Consider the following 18,886-nt stretch of genomic DNA (forward strand, 5'->3'; position numbering starts at 1 on the left):
GTTTTGTAAATGCTTTATGTGATTACTGATGGTTGAAATAGTTGATCTGAGGTTGCTGATGATATGATGCAATCTATTTTTAAAAAGAGAAGCTTTAGAAAGATTAAAAATGAAGGGATGTGTTCAGGTGGTTTGAAAACTGGGAGAGATTCAAAAACCATTTAAGCAGGTTGGACTTTCAAACTGAGCTAAGTAAGGTTCAATCACAGAAATCAAGTTCCAGGCAAGGAGAAAAAGCACATGAGTAAATAGTCAAGGGCTGGCGAAACAGCTACTAAGATCACTGGAACTGGGGATGTTGAACAGCTCTCAGGAGATGCCCAGATCTTTGGGTTTCACTTTTGCAGACCTGTACGTATGGTGTCCAAGATCAGGGACTACTCATATGACTAAAGATTGCGGGATCATGAAGTTATGGGATGGAAAAGGGATTCCAGATGATAAGCTTAGGCATGCAGGCAGGAAAATGGCCCAGACAGCCAAAAGGCCTCCAGCCATCTTTAGAGATTCCTTACTATGACAAGGTCTCTCAGCTTGGACTATTATTAGACAATAAAGGAAAATTGAAACTAACTCCAAGCAGAAATACAGCAAAAGACATTTGCATTCATTAACTTTCTTTTGCTTTCCCTCCCCCTTAGATAACATCATCAAGAGGATATTTAATATTTTGAAGTTCACTTGGGTCCTTTTCCTGGCAACACTAGACAGTTTTACAGCTTGGCTTAATTCCATCTCAAGAGAACACATCGATATCTCTACTGTGCTGAGAATCGAACGTTGTATGCTGACCAGGGAGATTAAGAAGGTAACGCCTTTGGCCTTTTTCTTCTGTTAATGCCATTTCCAGCCCAGTGAAGAATTAAAGATTGTCTTTTCAGGTCAACTGCGTTAAAGAGAATAATTGTAAAAACATCACTTAAATGCACATTTTAAAAATACACCTGGAGTCTTCTCCTGCTTGTTATTTTATTAATATTTAAATAATAAATTGCTTGATTTATTATCTGGATGCAAAGCAAATGTCTGTAAAAATAATTATTTGAAAGGTTGATATAAAATTTGGCTGAAAGTCTCCTGTGATAAAGTCTGGTTTTGAGGAGACATTATAGATTTAAGTAGAGAGGAGCAGGCATGGTGTTTTAAACAGCTCAAAAGCTACCTCAGACTTCATATTTCATGCTTTTTGTAGGCAACGTTGCCTTGGAAATGACTGACAACCTGCAAGCATAATTTTCTTAATTCACAGTGAAGATATGTGGTCCCCCAAAGACTAGTGATAAATTAGTAAAACCCATAGTATCAAAGATAAACGTTAAGTGTTTAGTGTAGCTAGAAATATATACGGATCTTCAAAATGCAAGTAGGTATTACCTCGCAGTAGTATAAAGCTCTCATTCTAAGTGCAGGTATTTTTACTTATGTCACTAGCTACCCAACTATTTCTGGAAACTTGGCATAGAAGTCTCATTTTTAGTTCTTTTCAGTTCTTAGAAGCTGCAGACGATCTCAGACACGAATAGTTCAAAAACTTCATAAGCACATTAGTATCTTTGACTGTAATATAGCCCCTTGCTGCCTACCCACAGTCAACGTCTGCTGGCATGATAAGCAGGCTGCCCATGACCCCAGGAAGTTCAAGAAGCAGGCTATCCTGGTCAGGAGAAAATCTGTACTGACTGTCATAAGATACAGAGCCAAGAAGAGAGGGCAGCTTTAGTGTTAATGTGTAATTATGATTATTTTCCCCAAGATGTCTACTGTTAGATGGATAATTACTATAGAAAGAGGGAAGGAGAAAGGAAGAAAGGAAGAAAGAAAGGAAAGAAAGGAAGAAGGAAAGAAAGGAGAGAAGGAGAAAAAAAGAAAGAAAGAAAGAAAAAGAAAGGGAGAAAGAAAGAAAGGAAGGAAGGAAGAAACAAAAAAAAGGAACAAACAGACATGGCATATTCAGAGTAAACCCTTCTCTTCTCTAGCAGTTGTCCTAGTGTGTAGTAATGAATAGTCTCAAACCAGAGATTATACCTGGACTATTATGGTTAATAGTAGAAATGAATCTATATTCTTGGAGTTTGGCTTTTTAATCAGCTTTTTACTGTTGGCTTCCAGAAGATCCCATGATGAAGTTCTACTGTGATTCCATATTGTGTGGACTTCCTCTTGTTCATTTTAAACTTACTTCTTCATCACTTAGGGGTCTCCTGTAGATAAGAGTTGTATTCACTTTACTCTTCCTAAATCTGCATAGAATCCTCTCCTGTCATTCTCTTCTAAGTTACAAAGTCCTGTTCTCTTTAGCATCTCTTCGCGTGAAATCTATCCTATGGCACAAATAATCTTTATTATCCTTCATATTATTTCCAGTTTTAATATGGCCTTATTAAGACTGGATGACCTGAATTATAGACACTTTAAGGTAATGGTGAGCCACAAATTTGAACAGAAGTGTATTACATTTTCCTTTGCTAGTAAGATCTAAGAGTTGTGTTTCAATGTTTAGTTAATATTGACTAAAGATTTTCAGGGGACTAACCACTCAGATTCCAAGACCTTTGAGACTTAGAAAATTAGGCATAAAGCCTGTCGTTATATAGCCTGTTTTTTCCCATTACACTTTGCCTTTATTAGCAAAAAAATTTAATTTGCTGTTTTTTACCAAGGTACTTAGTTTTATGAAGCACTTCAGTACTGCTTCAATCAACTTCACAGCTGAACATCCTAAATATTTTCTTTTTTCGTCTGCAAATTTTATCACCTTGCTATTTTCCTCCTTACATAGACACTAAAACTCCTTGGAGGACCAGTTGATTACCTCCCTTTGTACAGAAAAAAACATTTTGTTTTCGTAGTGTTTTACTGAAAGATTAGCACAAGTAATATAGTCGCCTTTATTTCATGGCTGCTAAATTTATTATCGGGATCACTTCTGAAGCCACCGATCTTCAGATCAGTGTCAACTTCTCTGTCTCTATCACTTAGACCATTTCAACTGTTGTTTCCTGCAGAGCTCTTTGGTGAGCACAATCCAGTCAGTGTTTTGTTCTCAGTCTGATATTTTATAAAATAATCACTCCAGCCATTCCATGATTTTCAAGTTATTCCATTGACAACGTCAGTGACTTTTTCTGCAATTAAGAGAAGTGGGAAAAAAAAAAGTTATTTTTTTGTCCAGTTGCCAGTCCAGTTACACCTCTTTATGCCTTGATCACCTGTTGATAGCCTGGTTTTGTGGTAGATGATTCTTATGATATTTATTGGAAATATTTTTTATTAGATTATTTTTGATGTTAGGAAGTTATTCCTCAGCATCTTCTTTTGGTCTGATTTCCTGAAGTTCTACATTTAACTCTACAAAGTTGAAATTGAATCCTCGCTTTATCAGTTGTGGGGCACTTTTGCTATCCTAGCACTTGTCCTCTATCACAGACCTGCAATAAAGATAGTACGTTTTAGGTGCTGTAACTTCAAAGGCAGGTTGTCATAAAGATTGACACAAAGATTTATTACTGCAGAAAGAGCAAAGTGTGTACACAATCATATTAAAAAACTAAGGTTCAGGTTTTGTTTTTAATTTTTTTCTGATGCAACTTCAGATTATCAAAATTTTCAATATGAGACAGTGTCAAGGTCCAGAGTTGAAGTACAAATAACTAATATTAAAGCAAGTATGATATGTATGTTAGAGTAGTTTTATTATTTTAATTGCAAAAAGTCTTTGCATAAGGCTTCATTGTATGTCACGACAATGACTGTTCAGGAGTAACAATCTTTTCTTTCAGTGTGTCTTCTGAAGTCTATGAAGCTATTAGTGGATTGAGTTTGATGTGTTTTTGTCAAGAAAAAAAACGGCTATAAAATTGTCAGTTTTATTCTTATTGCAAGTCTTTGCATTCTGACATTATGGCAGTACCATAGCCAGAAAGACTTGATTCTTTGCCCAAGCTTGGTTGACAGCTAATAAAACCACCCTTTCATGATCTTGAAATCACGTAAAAGGAGTAAATAGCTTCCATCATCAATGTGATTTTCCCAGTTTATCAAATGCATCCATACTTCATGAGCAAATTCTTATTTTGGGACACAAATGAAGGTCTAGATCAATTTACACAGGACCTGTTTCATTTGTTTCTGTTTTAAAAATTTGCTACTGGCTGCTAATAAGATCTATGATTGTTCTTGGCTTCAGTGAAGCTGTCTAAATGATCAGTCTCAAATTTGCTGAAGCTTTATGCATAGGTTTCGGCCCATACTTCATTTTCACACTTAATGATCTGTATTGCACCTAAGTGGGCTTTTTGAACATTCTTTGATGAACATACCTTCCCTTGCCGCGTACTTCTACCTCTTCTCTTTTTCACAGGGAAACGTTCCTACCCGGGAGAGCATCCATATGTATTACCAGAACCATATGATGAAACTTTCTAAGGAGTCAGGACTGGACTCAATTGATAAAAATCCTGGGCAAGCTTCTGGTTTGCAAACATCTGAAAGAATGGATAGTTTAGATTCAGCAGCTTCTCGAGACAGTATCTCCAGGTATTCAACTAATTCTGTTTTTTGAAAAATTGGGGGATTGTGCAATGGATGTACTTTTAGATAACACTCTAGTATCGTGAACTTTCCAATGAATGTTGAACACTTCTTTTGATTGATCCATGCTGTTTGAATAATGAAATTTCTTCTGTGTGTTACTGCTCCTTTACATTGATGCACTCAATTGTAAGCAGATGACTTAAGTCCTTTTCCACTGCACCATTGCTTTCTGTGGTTTTTACACTCACCACTCCCATAGAATTAGGAGTCATTGACAGGTCTTCTGATCTTGTCAAAAGCAATGGAAAAATAAGAGACTGCTAAGTATGATTATGGAATATTGTGTAAGGAATTCAGGCCTGGAGTTTGGAGCACCGTCATTCATGATGAATATTTTGCCTTTGGAAAATAGATTATTTTCTGTTAAGCACGAGGTAAAAAAAAAAAAAAAAAAGGCTTTGAATTGAGAGAAATTTGAGGTTTGAGGGAACAAAATCCTTTTCTCACACCCACAGACCATCTGGGCAGCTTGATATCCTAACTATTATGACTACAGTCTAGCAGAGCAACACAGTTTGTGCATCAAACAAACATACTTGTTTATGAAAGCCACCTTCCTCATTCTTTTCTGAAGATGGATACTGTCAAGGCCCTTTCCGAAACTGCTGAGCATTCCTGCTGCTCCATGCACACAGGGGTACAAGTGTTCATTTCCTTCCATTACAGAGGCAGCATGTTCCCACTGTGTCCCTGGTGTTCTTGACTCTTAGGAGACTGCAGAAATTGTGCAACAGCATCTTGAGGGGTAGAAAGGAAGGCTTTGGAAATGAAGCCATTTCATATCCCATTGCATTCTGCTCTGTCCTGCCATTCTCTGAAGTGTAGCAGTGTCACATTTTCTTTGATGTACCCTACAGATTCAGTAGCTTCTGTGTACAGCAATGTATGCTCAGCTTTCACTAATGACATATGGGTACATATTAGCAGACTAAAAATAATGAGGGCTTACGTTCCTTTCTGATGTTATTGAAAAGTAAGTGTTAGAGAGTACCTGTGAGTACTGTGCTTCAACAAAATATTCACAAATCGCTCCCCAGGGTACACACTGGCCTATGAGAGGTTCACTCCAGTAAAAACATCAAATCCTAGCAAATCTTTTTTGGTGGCTAGCTACCCAACCAAGCAACACCTTTGTGTTTTGTCTCAAAGTTTTATTGGAGTCAGATTACAGGAGAAAAATGTAAAGCTAAATTCTATTACCAGCTCACTTGGAGTCAGTTGGATATCTGGAGGGCAGAATTTAACTCCACAAAGTTCAGTCTCAATTAAGCAAGGAATACTAATAGCAGTCCTGCTTTCATTAAATAGGTTTTGGTCACACTGTTTTCTATAGGTAGAAGAAGCTAACATAACCATATAACAGTGTTAGCAAGAAATGTAAGTGGAAGTGAAGGGAACCCAATTCCAAAATAAATTATAATCAAGAAAGACAAATCTTGCTATTTTTATGTGTAAATTCAATGAAATGGTATCCAGTGTTGAGATCCAATTACTTTTTTTTTTTTCAGAATGATGACTTATTTGTCACCATACTTTGAGCATGCTTCCAAATTTCAAACTCAGAGAATTCAGTGATTCTGTGGAGCTGCTATGCAACAGGAAAAGTTAAAGCAAATATAGCAAATGTTGCAAACATGTTGCTGTCATTTCTGTTTTCCCAGGAGACGTCACAGGAACTATTAACATAGGAATAGCAAAAGCAGTGCTGTGACTGATTTCTCTTATCTTGAATTCTCTTTCTGGTTATATTCTTGCACTGTCAGCATTTGCAAATTGTCCACATCTGCTATAATATTAATGACCAGTAATTAGAGGAAGCAAAAAATGGGTCTGTTGATTAAATGATTGTGCCATCTCTTTATTAGGGCACCTTTGCATGTTCCTTCCTGGAATTACAAGAGTTTATGAGCTTGTTTCGAAATGTCAAGTGTTTTAAACTTCATATAAGTTTATCAAGTGAATTAATTTTTTTGAATTGCCCAAACAAAAGAAGAGGATATTTTGCATTTCAAAGTAATAATTTCCACTAACTCATCCCTGTGATCACTGATCTAGGATTGCAGTGGAAAACCATTAGGAAGAGGTAGAGGGTTTCTAGCCACTATTCTGATAATACATTGGTTGCCCTACACTAGATTCTGCTGTAAATGTTAGATGTATGAGTAAGATGGGCAAGTTTGGAAGTAAAACTTGACTTCAGAAGCAGAGAAGCTATTCTATTATAATAATACATGTTCTTTATGACCAGAATTGCTGTAGGTATGCCTTCAGTGCTCTGAACAGTGTGTTCCAAAGGGTAATTCACAGGGATAATAATTCACCTGATCAGTTGCGGGAGCTGTGAATTTCTTGTGAAGTTCAAAGCTTTTTCTTTTAAGTCTTCCTCAGGGATGTTGCTCCTATACTGTATATATCTCTAAAAGGAGTTTTGCAGATTATCCTTTGTGGGATTTTCTCTTAAACTAGGGAGCACTTAGCTCTCATTTATCCACAGTCTTTTTACTGTATACTAGCTGGAGATTTGGTGGAGTGTTCATAATAAGATTGTCTTCTCTTTATGTATAAATATTCTCATGTGTTCTATAGGCGGTAAAGTGCAATGTTCGTATGGGACAGGAGAAGAAGATACTGATGATATTTCTTACAAAGCTCTGATGAGCACCAACAGAAGAGACTGAGAGCTGTCATGTTAGAGCCTTGACTGACGAGCTGCTTCTTAGATTAAATAGCTTGTAGATTTCATGATCTGCAGTTATGAAATAGAAGGCAGAGGCAGAGCCTAGGACAGATTTCAGGACATCCAGAGTTTTATATTTGTCTCAGTTCGTTTTCATTTCTATTCCTTCACAAATAATTCTGCATTTGTCAGCTCTGGCTGTGTGTAGGCCCTTACAGGGGCTAAAGGTGAGACCCCCTGTCCCTCTTATACAGGTGTGGTTGGGGTTTTATCAGACCCCATTTTTTGTCTGTGCTTCCCTCACCACGTCAGAAGGAATGGCATGGAGGAGAGAGTACTGAAGAAGTTTGCCTTGGGAGGCAGGAGAAACTATGACAGGAAAGTCTCATTTTGGGTCTGGACCTAGGCCTGACTTAGGAGCATGTGTGATAAGAAATGTTTGGGTCCTTTGCTGGCAGGTGTGGGAAGTGTATTAGCTCATAAAGGTAATGCCAGACAGTAACTATCATGGAATAAGAGAGAAAAAATGTATAGGCAGATCTCTTAAGTACTAAATTCTCTGAGAAGGATAAATTTGTTTAACAGGAGGGAAGGCATAAAGTAAATTTCCCACTCACAGGATAAAAACATCTCTGCTATATATATCCCCATTTGTAATTGGTACCTGATATACTATACTATATAAAATGTTTGAGCTCAGTCAGGGCTTTTAATGAACCTTCAGTTTTAAATTCCTTTTTGTTCAATGATATCAAGTAGCTAAGAATTTTCAAGGTCTCTAATTTAATGAATTTGAAAAGTCACTCAGGAAGATCACTCTCTACAACTACGTGAAGGGAGGTAGTGGCAAGCTGGGGGTTGGCCTCTTCGCCCATCTACGTAGTGATAGGACTGGAGGGAATGGCTTCAAGTTGTGCCAAGGGAGATTCAGGTTGGATGTTAGGAAAAACAACTTCTCTGAAAGATTGGTCAGGCACTGGAACAAATTGCCCAGGGAAGTGACAGAGTCACTGACCTTGGAGGTGTACAATAAACGTTTAGATGTTGTACTGAGGGAAATGGTTTAGTGGGAAATATTGGTGATAGGTGGGTGGTTGGACTGGATGATCCTGGAGGTCTTTTCCAACCTTGGTGATTCTGTGATTCTAACATATGCTTGGATTAAATTTATGTGATTGTCAATCACAAAGTCAACGCCAGCTCTCCCAAATGTAAATCAATTCATTTTACTGGAGTTCTCATTTCGTCCATGTGCGGAAGAATGTTCCTGAGGAAGTTTATAGAGAGTATATGTATTGTGCTACAGGTGTCATCTCAGACACACCTCCAGATAGTGAAAGTTCTAGAGTAGCTGTTCAATCAATATTTCATCTGATTATTTTCTCCTCCAGTTAAAACAGCTACCTAAGCCAAATTTGTGAAAGGACTAAATCTGGGCTCTTTTTTTCTTTATATCACTTAACAAAAGTTTTTACCTTTCTTTTTCTGGGACCCAGGTCGGGTCTCACTTGTTAATGAAGGACAGATGAAATGTGTTCCATTGATATGTGTTCCATATATGATTGGGTACAAGCCACTTTGATTTCAATAGCTGCTCTGCTTCTGGTGCTTGGAAAGTTCCAGATGGACTGTGCTTGCTTTTAAAATACTTAGGAAGAGGTGTTGCTTTTAAAAATAATAAAATCAACCTTTGAGATGTAAAACGACATGTGGATAATACTGTAGCACACAGGCATGAAGGCAGTCTACTAAAGTAAATTATCTACCTCCTGCCATCTTCCTATTCTCTAGCACCAAAATGTTACTGATAGTACAACCTGGTGGCAACACTTCAGTGCATACGTAATAGAAAGTTCCCAGTGACCTTCATTCTTCTGAATCAGGCTTCCAGGATGTATCTCCCATTCCCATATAAGCTGCCCCATCAAAACCCTGTGCTGTGCAGACAGCCCTGCAGGTTTCTTCTGGAGGACACTTGTGTGCATTTGTGTACACAACACATAATAAAGTGGTTTATAAAGGGTCTCAGCCAAATGAAATGACAGGACAGGCATGCCTCTGCCATTAGTCTCGACTTTAATGAAAGGATTTGCAGTACTTCGGGTGTCTTGGTGGTATTTTTTGTCCAGTCTAGGAGCAAAGTATTGTTTTACCTGTGTCTACTCTGTCAAAGACCACTAGTGTATGCAGGCTTAAGAATAAGTACTTCTTTGCTGCACATACTTAGCCTTTTCCCTCTCCTTTTGCTTTAGTGCAACAGTGGCAAACAGTCACTTTTTGCCAGCAATTTTCTCTTTATTTCAAGCTAGCAAGACAGAAGTTACACAAAAAATGCCGTTGTACTTCCCCTGTGACCTCTCTCCCCATACTTTGTGCTTTGGACACGTTCAGTGTTTGCCAGGGAAGCAAATCCGGAACTGCTGTTGCTGAGGTGCACAGATGGAACCAAAAGAAAGATGAAAAGTATAATGTAAATCCTATGCTTTGGGATCTTTTCTTCTCTCATTAGTTCTGACATTCATGCAGGTGACTGCATGTGTCAAAACACCAAGTCCCTCAACTTACGTCATAGACATCTGTCTATTTCAAAGATTTTTACAGGAGAAATAATTATTTTACCTACCATATGTCGTTAATATGTATGCTTCTTTCCTACTGCTATGTTGTATGCTTGTATTTAAACATGTACTTTCTTCCTCATAACTCATCCAGTTCTTCTTTCCTCTAGTAACACATAAATGCTTAATGTATAGTGTGTGTCTCTGGTGTCCCATTGTATTTGATAAATGAAAGGAGATAAGGGTTTATCATATCCTTTCAAGATGTACATGTTTCTGATTTTAAAACAGTTTTTAAGCTGTGTTTGAAATAAATGAGATCTTCTGGAAAGAATCATCATAGCTTACTACTAAATATCAAAATGAAAGCCATCCCATGCAGAGCAGGTTATATTTGGCATGCATCTGCTGGCTAAGTAACGTATCCGGTTTGGCTCTTTGGTTTGGAAAGAGGATTAGCCAATATCTGACAGCTATTTTTCTATTTGTGGAATATAAGCTTATTATGTTTAAAGAGCTCTTTTAGGAAATTGGCTCGTACCTGTGTAAAAAGGTTCGGCATAGCATATCATTAATAAAAGAGAATTTGTACAGAGGAAGTCACTTCCCAAAACATCGGGGGGGAGTTTGGAAATTCTAGGGGAGAAATGGAGGAAATAAACATCCCTGTGGTGGGATGTTTATACATAAGTAGGTGCACCCTGAAACCATATATTATGTCGTGTTGGTTTCATGTCTCTGAACAGTGAATATATGGGTGTTAGCCTTCTATAGCCCCTGTATGAATATGACCATTTACATGATGACTATACAAATCCTTATCTTCTCTCTGAACTTTTTGTCTCTGTGTTTGTGTTTTGCTGCATGGCGAGCACATTCATTTACTGAACTGTGTATAGTGATATCATTTGTATTTAACACTGTCTTTATAACTGTTTGCGCTGCTAGCTGCTACACTGAAGCAACCATGCTGTTCTCAAGGCAGTCAACCCTTGATGATTTAGATGGACCAGACACTGTTCCTAAAACAAGTGAGCGCGCTCGACCTAGGCTTCGTAAAATGCAGAGCATGGATATGTCCTCTTCATCAGCTGACAGTGGCAGTATAGTGTCAAGGTGCTTAACTCATGCATGCTTCGTTCACTCCTTTACCCATACTATTATACTTATTGCAGTGTATATAAATGTGCATTTGCAGATACGTGGTGTACAGAGTGGTTTGCATGGTTAATGAGAGCTTAACTGCTTTCTGTATTGTAGCATGATTTTGAGGTTAAAACTCAGAGTCATAATCGAGGACTCCTTTGTTTCTTCACTTCTTATTCCGTGTTTTGGATTTTCATTCTTTATTCACGTATTTTTAAGAGCCATTCTATTACATTAAGATAGCTATCCAAAAACAGGCCTCTAAGTCTGTATTTATTCAGTTAAAAAAAGAGACTGATTTTCAGAGGTACCGAGTTGATGCCCGTTCTTATTGAAACTGGAAGCTGGAAGTGAAGTTTCTCAGCTAATCAGTTATCCTAAATATGGGCTTGGGTGTCTAATTTTAGAAACTAAGATAGGCAAGTGTTGGCACTGTTCTTTCAGTTCCTGGTTTTCTCCCACATGGGAAATATTTTTAAATGTTTTGATTTCTTAGCATTGATTTACAGTCTGTGAGGTGTTGGAATTAATAAAAGGAAAATCGCAATGAAAAGATAGTGAATATTATTAATATCCAGTGGAAGAGAACAGTTCAGAGCCACTCACTCACTTCTTAGCAGGTCAAACTCAGGGATTTATATGGCATTGTGAAATAAAAACAGTGTTTGAACCAGTAATATAAATATGAAATTTGAGGCATATTAGATCATTCTTTTTCAGAATTTTAAGTGCTTATAAATTTTCAGTGTTGATCAGTTTTGAAGTGATGGGTTTTTATGTTTTTGAGCATTTTTAACCAGATTGAGTGCTAACAGGAGCATCAAAATATACATCCCAATAATACCGTTAGAAATTCTTATTAGAAGTTGTCTCATGTATCCAAAATAAGTTTGGAAGAAGTGTAAAAGGAAAGAGATGGAACTTTATTTGGGATTTTGGCAGGAGATGGTAGTGCCAACTGGCTTAGCCAGTGCAGGTTTTTCTTGAAAGATGTTAATTTATGTGAAATCATGGCCTCATTCATTTCCTCAGAGCTATGTTAAGTTTGGATTTGCTTCTGTTGAGATACAAGAACATCCAGCTAACAAAAGACACCATGCTGATGCCTCCTGTCTAACCTTTGGAGATGGAAAAAAAAGAGAAAGAGTCATGTTCTAGGAGAGAGATGACAAAGTACTTGTGAGGAAAGAAAAGAGTAAAAGCAAGGCCAAAAAAATATGTAAAAAATGATGGTGTCCAGATTCCCATCTGGAATCATCAAGCTGCATGAATTTACATCAGCTGCATTGCAGAGCAGAGACATTAGGAGAGAAAGTGATTATGGATTTGAAAAGCTGAAAAAGAAAATAGCCCCATATGGAAGAAGAGCAGGCAGGTAAGGTAAAAAATGAAGACTAATGAAGAACATAGGGTAATCTGAAGGTAAGCAAGATACCATTTTACTGGAACAGCTTTGTACTCTGGATTGTGTTTCTCCATGTTTGCAATTTACTTGTTCTTAGAATCAGACATGATGTGAGATTTCAGTTGATTTTCCAGGTGTATACAGAGACCATAGGCTTGTTAAAAGCACCATGGTTAGAAGGAAAACGACAGATGTCTATCATTCACCAGAGAGCATGCTTAGATAAATGTAATAGAAGTTCTGATTCTGATCAGAATGTTTGAACTGCTTTCAGAAAACTGGTGTAGTTTCTCTTAATGATGACAATTTCTCCTTTCCTGGTGTGGAAAGAGAAGGAGGCACATTGGCAGTGGGTTCATTGGCAGGCCATTCAGAGGCAAACGGACCCAGAGGGTCCATCTGTGTAAGAAGCAGCATATTGTTTTCTGTTGAATTATGTGAACTTTGGGGGCCTAGGAGTGCAGTGGCATTGCTCAGCTGTCTACATAAAGGTACAATTAAGAAATGTTGTTTGGAGAAGAGCCTCATAAGACTCAACTCTCTCCCTTCATCCTGCCCCTGACAGCGAGCCTACACAGGTCACCATGCTCTATTCTCGTCAGGGGACGACAGAAACCATTGAGGAGGTAGAAGGAGAGCATGAAGAGGAAGGAGCTCATTCTGCTTCAAGGCAGGATGAAGAAGAGGTGGAAGATTATAGCCTGGGTTCAGAAGGAGCTGCATATACTCCCGACACCGATGTACCATTGTACTCCACTGTGGACAGCAATGCAGAAGCACCACCTTCCTATAGCAAAGCTGTCAGCTTTGAACACCTTCCTTTTGGCTCCCCAGATGACTCAGCTGGAAAGAGTCTCATGATGGTGAGCCCAGATGACAGCCGGACGGACAGACTTAATGATGCAATTCTCCCTCCATTGACGCACGAGCTAACGGCTAGTGAGCTGCTTCTGAACAAGTAAGGACCTTGGAGTGGGTGAAATTTTTGGTCCCAGTTTGTCAAGTTTTGACTTTTTCCTTTTCTTTTCTCTCGACACAAGCCAATATTGTTGATAGAGACCTTGTGCTAAGTTTGATTCAAAGGAAGAAGCTCATTTCCTGTGCAGTTGCTCTAATTACAGATTTCTAAAATGATTCAAATCCATGTTGGAAAAATTCTATGCTTTCTCCCCAGATACCATAGCTAATTGTTCCAATTAGCATCAGATTTCTGCACTCTAACAGTAATGGGGTCAAGAGCTTTTCTAAACATTCCTTGTGAACAGACGGGGCTTCTCTTCTGCAGACAGCTGTGATTTCAAATAAACTTCATCCAGGGCTATCTGGGAAAATTTTTCTCTTTTAATTTTTTTAGGTTACTATTAAGGAAACTCTGACCTTTGACAGAGTATATATTTAAGTCAGTAGGATCTGAGGGCTATGTAGAGAGACCACTTTCCTGAGTGCTTTCCTAAGGGATAAGGATGCTCCCTCTTTGCCCCTCGGGCAACATAGTGAGTAGTGCCAGCGGTCTCAGGTTCACTGAGACTCACTGTTCTTCCTTTGCTTTCTGTCCTGACTCAACCGAGGGACAGCTTCCATGAAGTTGGAGCTGGATAAGATGACTTCTAATGTCATGTCTCTTCCAACCCAAACAATTCCATGATTCTATGAAGTCAAAGACAAAATCTTAAATCACTTTTCAACCTGACAGTATCTAGAAAGAGAGGCATAAATCTGATTTTGTAGATGTGGAATCCTGTCTTCTGACTGTCCATGCTTCTTTTGGATTTCCAGCTAAATCTCCTCTTAGACCAGGGCACTCCTTAAGAAAAGCGAAGAGGATTGATTATGTGAAATTTATATAATAGTTTCTTTCTGACTTTTGTGTTTATTTTAGCAGATTAATTAAAAAGCAACAGAAGAGCACTTCCAATTATTCTGGTTTAAGTTCTGAGAGCTTAGATTCAGGCTATTTGATTATAATACTAAATCCCATCCCTTTTTTTTTTTTTCCCCTCTATTATTGTCACCAGCAGAATGTTGTCACTTTTCAAAAAGGGAAATAGTATCAATTTTAAAAGCAGCTGTTGTGAATTTCACTTGCACTTCTCTGCTCCTCACAGGATGTTTCATGATGATGAGCTAGAGGAATCAGAGAAATTCTATGTTGGTCAGCCTCGAGTCTTGCTTCTTATTTATGCGCTGTACAATACTCTGGTGGCCCGGTCAGAAATGGTTTGCTATTTTGTCATCATCCTTAACCACATGATCTCTGCCTCTATGATAACGCTGGTGCTGCCCATCCTTATCTTTCTTTGGGCCATGCTGTCTGTCCCTCGACCAAGCAAACGTTTCTGGATGACTGCCATTGTCTACACTGAGGTAGGCTGCTGTTTTTACTACCCTGTATGTCAGACACAAAAATGTTAAGCTGTAAGCTTTGCTTAGTCTCTTTTCTGTTTCTAATGTCTAAGGTCCAGTGGTTTTTGGCCTTTTCTGTTAATTCAAATGTTTGCTAAGTCCTTAGCAATATCTGTGGCATGAGAAGGTCTTGTTTGTGTTTTTCTTCACTGCTGTGGGCAACATCCTTTCTGGCATGTAAAGTAGTTATCATAAAAACAGCCTGTTTACAAATAACTAATGAATAGCTGGTAATGAAGCAACAGTATACACTGCCTGTGGCATCTCAGGTACCACTGAGCACCATCTGTTGGTAAATGCTGAATTTAGTCCTTGATGGCTGTATGACTCAAGAAACATAAACTGTTGTTCCTCTGTATTGATGAATGTTTGCTAATCATCTCACAAAGCTGACAATGTAGTCATCTTTCTCTCTTATTGTTATGAGGCTGCCATGCTTAGAAAACACCCAAAGTGTGTTGTGTTTCTGAACAGGTAGCCATTGTCATCAAGTACTTCTTCCAGTTTGGCTTCTTTCCTTGGAATAAATATGTGGATTACACAAAAGATAAACCTTATCATCCACCCAATATTATTGGGATAGAGAAGAAAGAGGGCTATGTGCACTATGATCTTGTTCAGCTCCTTGCTTTATTTTTCCACAGATCCATTTTAAAGGTGAGCTGAGTTCATGTGATTTTTTATTTTGTATTTAATTTGTTAGTCATTCGAGTTATATTTCAACACCATGAATTTGTTGTCTCCCTGGTGAACACTGTGATAAATGCTTGCAATAAACACTGTGACATAAATACACATAAATACAGTAAGTATAAATTTGAAGTGCTCTCCTTTTCTTTTTCCACTAGTGCCATGGATTGTGGGATGAAGATGAGAAAGGGGATAACTCCAGTAATAAAGGAGATACTGATGATGAGCTTTCTCTGCCAGGAGGCAGGAGAGACTCTTCTGGGTCTCTGAAATCGGTCAATCTTGCAGCATCAGTGGAGTCCATCCATGTGCACTTCCCTGAGCAGCAGACAGCAATCAGGAGGAAGAGCTCCAGCAGTGCATCACAGCTTTCTCACAGATCCAGCTTCTCCTCACACAGATCTAAGAGAGGTAAATGTTGTAGCGTCTTGGGGATTTTAAGAGCAAATGTTCATTTCCCATAGGATCATTCTGCTGAAACTTTGTGCCTTTTGCTGTGGAGAACCCAGAAACTACTGAATACTGTTGCTCCTCAGTGAGGAAATAGGATATGAAGCAAAATATCTTTGTGTTTGAACATACTCCAAACCTTCTTAAAGTTCAAATGAAGAGCTGTACTTTGTGATTCACTATGTTTTTAAAATGACATTATCCAAAAGCTGGGAAAGGAATGTCCAGTGTGGCCCAGATCCAGAATTTCTGGTTTAGCATAATCCCCAGCTAGAGGGAATTCAAAGCACATGTATTTTCATATTTACATTCAATGGAACTTGAAGTGGGAAAAAAAATGGTTAAGGACGTTAAAGGGGATTACCTTTCCCATCTTGTGAAAAAGATGGGCTTGCAGTAGCCTGAATGTATACTTCCAGTTGAGATGACCAAGTCAGACTAATCAAGCTTTTGCCTTTATCACTCTTCTTCTAGAACATGTAACTGAATGTTTTCAGGGTTTTAAGTATCAGAAATAAATTACCGTAAGAATTTATTTCAAAGCATCTTTCTTATGAAGAACTTTGATATGAGGTAGAATTCTTCATATCTCTTACTTTCTAATTTCTGCATTTAAACTTTGACTCTGAATTAGCTTCTTTCTCTTCTCTTTCCCTCCCCCTTTTTTTCAGGAAGCACCAGTACAAGGAACAGCAGTCAGAAAGGGAGCAGTGTGCTAAGCATCAAGCAAAAATCTAGGAAAGAACTTCTTATGGAAAAGTTTCGAGAGCAAATGATCAAAGCCAAAGCCTTTACAATTAAAAAGTGAGCAATGTGAGAAGTTGGGTGGGCCTGGGAGGAGGTTCCAAACAGCTGACTAATTGAGTAAAATGTTTTAAAGAGTGAAGGTTACTTCTTCTGCTAATTCAAATGGATGAATGGATATGTATACTATTCATAATACTGGGACGCTTTCACTCTTAAGTCACACCAACTGAACTTCAGACAAACGAGCAGAGGTTCAAACAGCACTGCAGGGGTGTTCATCTATCTGATGAAAAGTTAAACATCCTCTGTGAACTGGCTTGGGTGACTATGCATATTTCTACTGAACAAATGCTAATACAATGCTTTAGCAGCAAGGAACTGGTGTCTGTGAAGTTTGTGAAGGCTGTCAGAGAAGCGTAAAAGTGTATTTTTACAAGCATTACTCATATCACCTCCAGTCACTCTTTTATTCAATACAAGCTACAGCATTGTTAAATCACATTGTGGTCATTGTTGTTTTAGGACTCTCCAAGTGTATGTGCCCATCAGACAATTTTTCTACAATCTTATTCATCCAGACTACAGTGCAGTGACTGATGTATATGTGCTGATGTTCCTCGCAGATACAGTGGACTTCATCATCATTGTCTTTGGATTTTGGGCTTTTGGGGTATGTCACGGAGGGCATCTATGTAAATCCTTGGTTGGGAGCCTTGCCATAATTGCTCAGTACTATGTGATTGTTCTTCCTCAACCACTCTGTTACATTTTTCTTTTCAGAAACACTCTGCAGCAGCAGATATTACCTCTTCATTATCAGAGGACCAGGTTCCAGAGGCATTTTTGGTGATGGTGCTCATTCAGTTTGGTACCATGGTGGTAGACCGAGCGCTCTACCTCAAAAAGACTGTCATGGGAAAGGTCATCTTCCAGGTCATCCTTGTTTTTGGGATTCATTTCTGGATGTTCTTTATCTTGCCTGGAGTGACAGAAAGGTATAAGCCCTTGTAATCATACAATATTCATTGAAAACGGATGCTGTACCAAGTTATTTGAATATGAATTTGAGATAGCTATAGCTAAGCTTTGGAATCACGAACGAATTTCTTCTTGGTCTCATTCCTAAACAGGATGTCAAAGTGCCTTTCCACAGCACTAGCTGTGGCCAATGTAAATTTGAGGAGGAAGGAACTAGAGTGTACAAGTATGTAACAAAATATTCTCAACTTAGTTCAAAAACAAAGCAGGTGAGAGAAAACTGGCCTGTTACTGAGTACTCAACTGCGAGAATGTTGGCCTCTACTTCAGTTCCTTACTCCCTAGACTGTTTTACATCCTTTATGAGATAGTATCTGGATACAAATTAAAGTATTCCTAGGAGCAGTGGTCAGAATTCTATTCCTTTCCCCTTCTACCTGTGTCGTGCCTTCCTACCTTTATGCCCTAGTTTCTCAAGAGAAACCTTGCTTTTCTGGCTGCACACTGATTTAGACGACTTAGTGGGAAATGTCTCTCAGAGTAACCTGTAACTTGGTGCTCTTTTGGAATATATGAATTTAAATCTCCTTAGACTGATGAAGGTCTGAATGCCATGTCTCTTCTGAAGAGCACTTCTCCTCTGGTACTGCCACATGGCTCTAGAGGTGGTGTGGATATTGTCGCCTGCTGCATGAAATCTTGTATCACATCCCTGATCAGATTGACTTGAAAATCTAACATTTCTTATTGCATGGCTCAAAGCAATCTGCACTGCAGAGATGATACTGTTCCCTCTTTAGCTCTTGGCTAACTCCACTCTAGGACTTTAAATTGCCTTACTCCATTAACAGTGTAGGGAATTTGTGTCACCTGAACACAATTCATTTTGTAAACAGTTATTTCACAGGTAAAAAACAAAATATGGGCATAACGTACACCAAAAAAAAAAAAAGAAAAAAGAAAAAGAAAAACAAAAGAAGAAAAAGAAAGAGGGAGAAAGAATAAGTCTATTTTCCTCTTAAAAATGGATTGTTTTCCCTTTCCTCAGTACAGTAATAATTGCACCCCTGTTTTTAAGAGTTTATTTTTCAAGTGGATCTCTTATCCACTGAACACTGAAAATTGAGATGAAACTTTTGACTTTATTTGGAGACTTTAAAGAAAGAGCAATAAAATCATTTTGATATTTTGTGTGAACTCATGAAATATTTATCTCATGTTGTTAATCTTAAATCTGCA

At 38.3% G+C, this 18,886-nt stretch overlaps 1 protein-coding gene across 3 annotated transcripts in view; it reads left to right on the forward strand.

Annotated features, from left to right (window-relative positions):
• The window catches only part of PIEZO2 (piezo type mechanosensitive ion channel component 2), a 395,935-nt gene that overhangs the window by 360,634 nt on the left and 16,415 nt on the right, over positions 1 to 18,886 (forward strand). For all 3 annotated transcript variants that reach the window (XM_040696651.2, XM_025147821.3, XM_046938004.1), the window contains 10 exons: positions 642 to 808; positions 4,361 to 4,536; positions 10,777 to 10,944; positions 12,945 to 13,337; positions 14,485 to 14,743; positions 15,257 to 15,439; positions 15,631 to 15,883; positions 16,594 to 16,726; positions 17,192 to 17,339; positions 17,450 to 17,664. In XM_040696651.2, the coding sequence (XP_040552585.1) occupies positions 642 to 808; positions 4,361 to 4,536; positions 10,777 to 10,944; positions 12,945 to 13,337; positions 14,485 to 14,743; positions 15,257 to 15,439; positions 15,631 to 15,883; positions 16,594 to 16,726; positions 17,192 to 17,339; positions 17,450 to 17,664 (2,095 nt within the window). The remainder of the gene's footprint in view (positions 1 to 641; positions 809 to 4,360; positions 4,537 to 10,776; positions 10,945 to 12,944; positions 13,338 to 14,484; positions 14,744 to 15,256; positions 15,440 to 15,630; positions 15,884 to 16,593; positions 16,727 to 17,191; positions 17,340 to 17,449; positions 17,665 to 18,886) is intronic.

This window comes from Gallus gallus, chromosome 2, assembly GCF_016699485.2.
Source record: "Gallus gallus isolate bGalGal1 chromosome 2, bGalGal1.mat.broiler.GRCg7b, whole genome shotgun sequence".
NCBI lineage: Eukaryota > Metazoa > Chordata > Aves > Galliformes > Phasianidae > Gallus > Gallus gallus.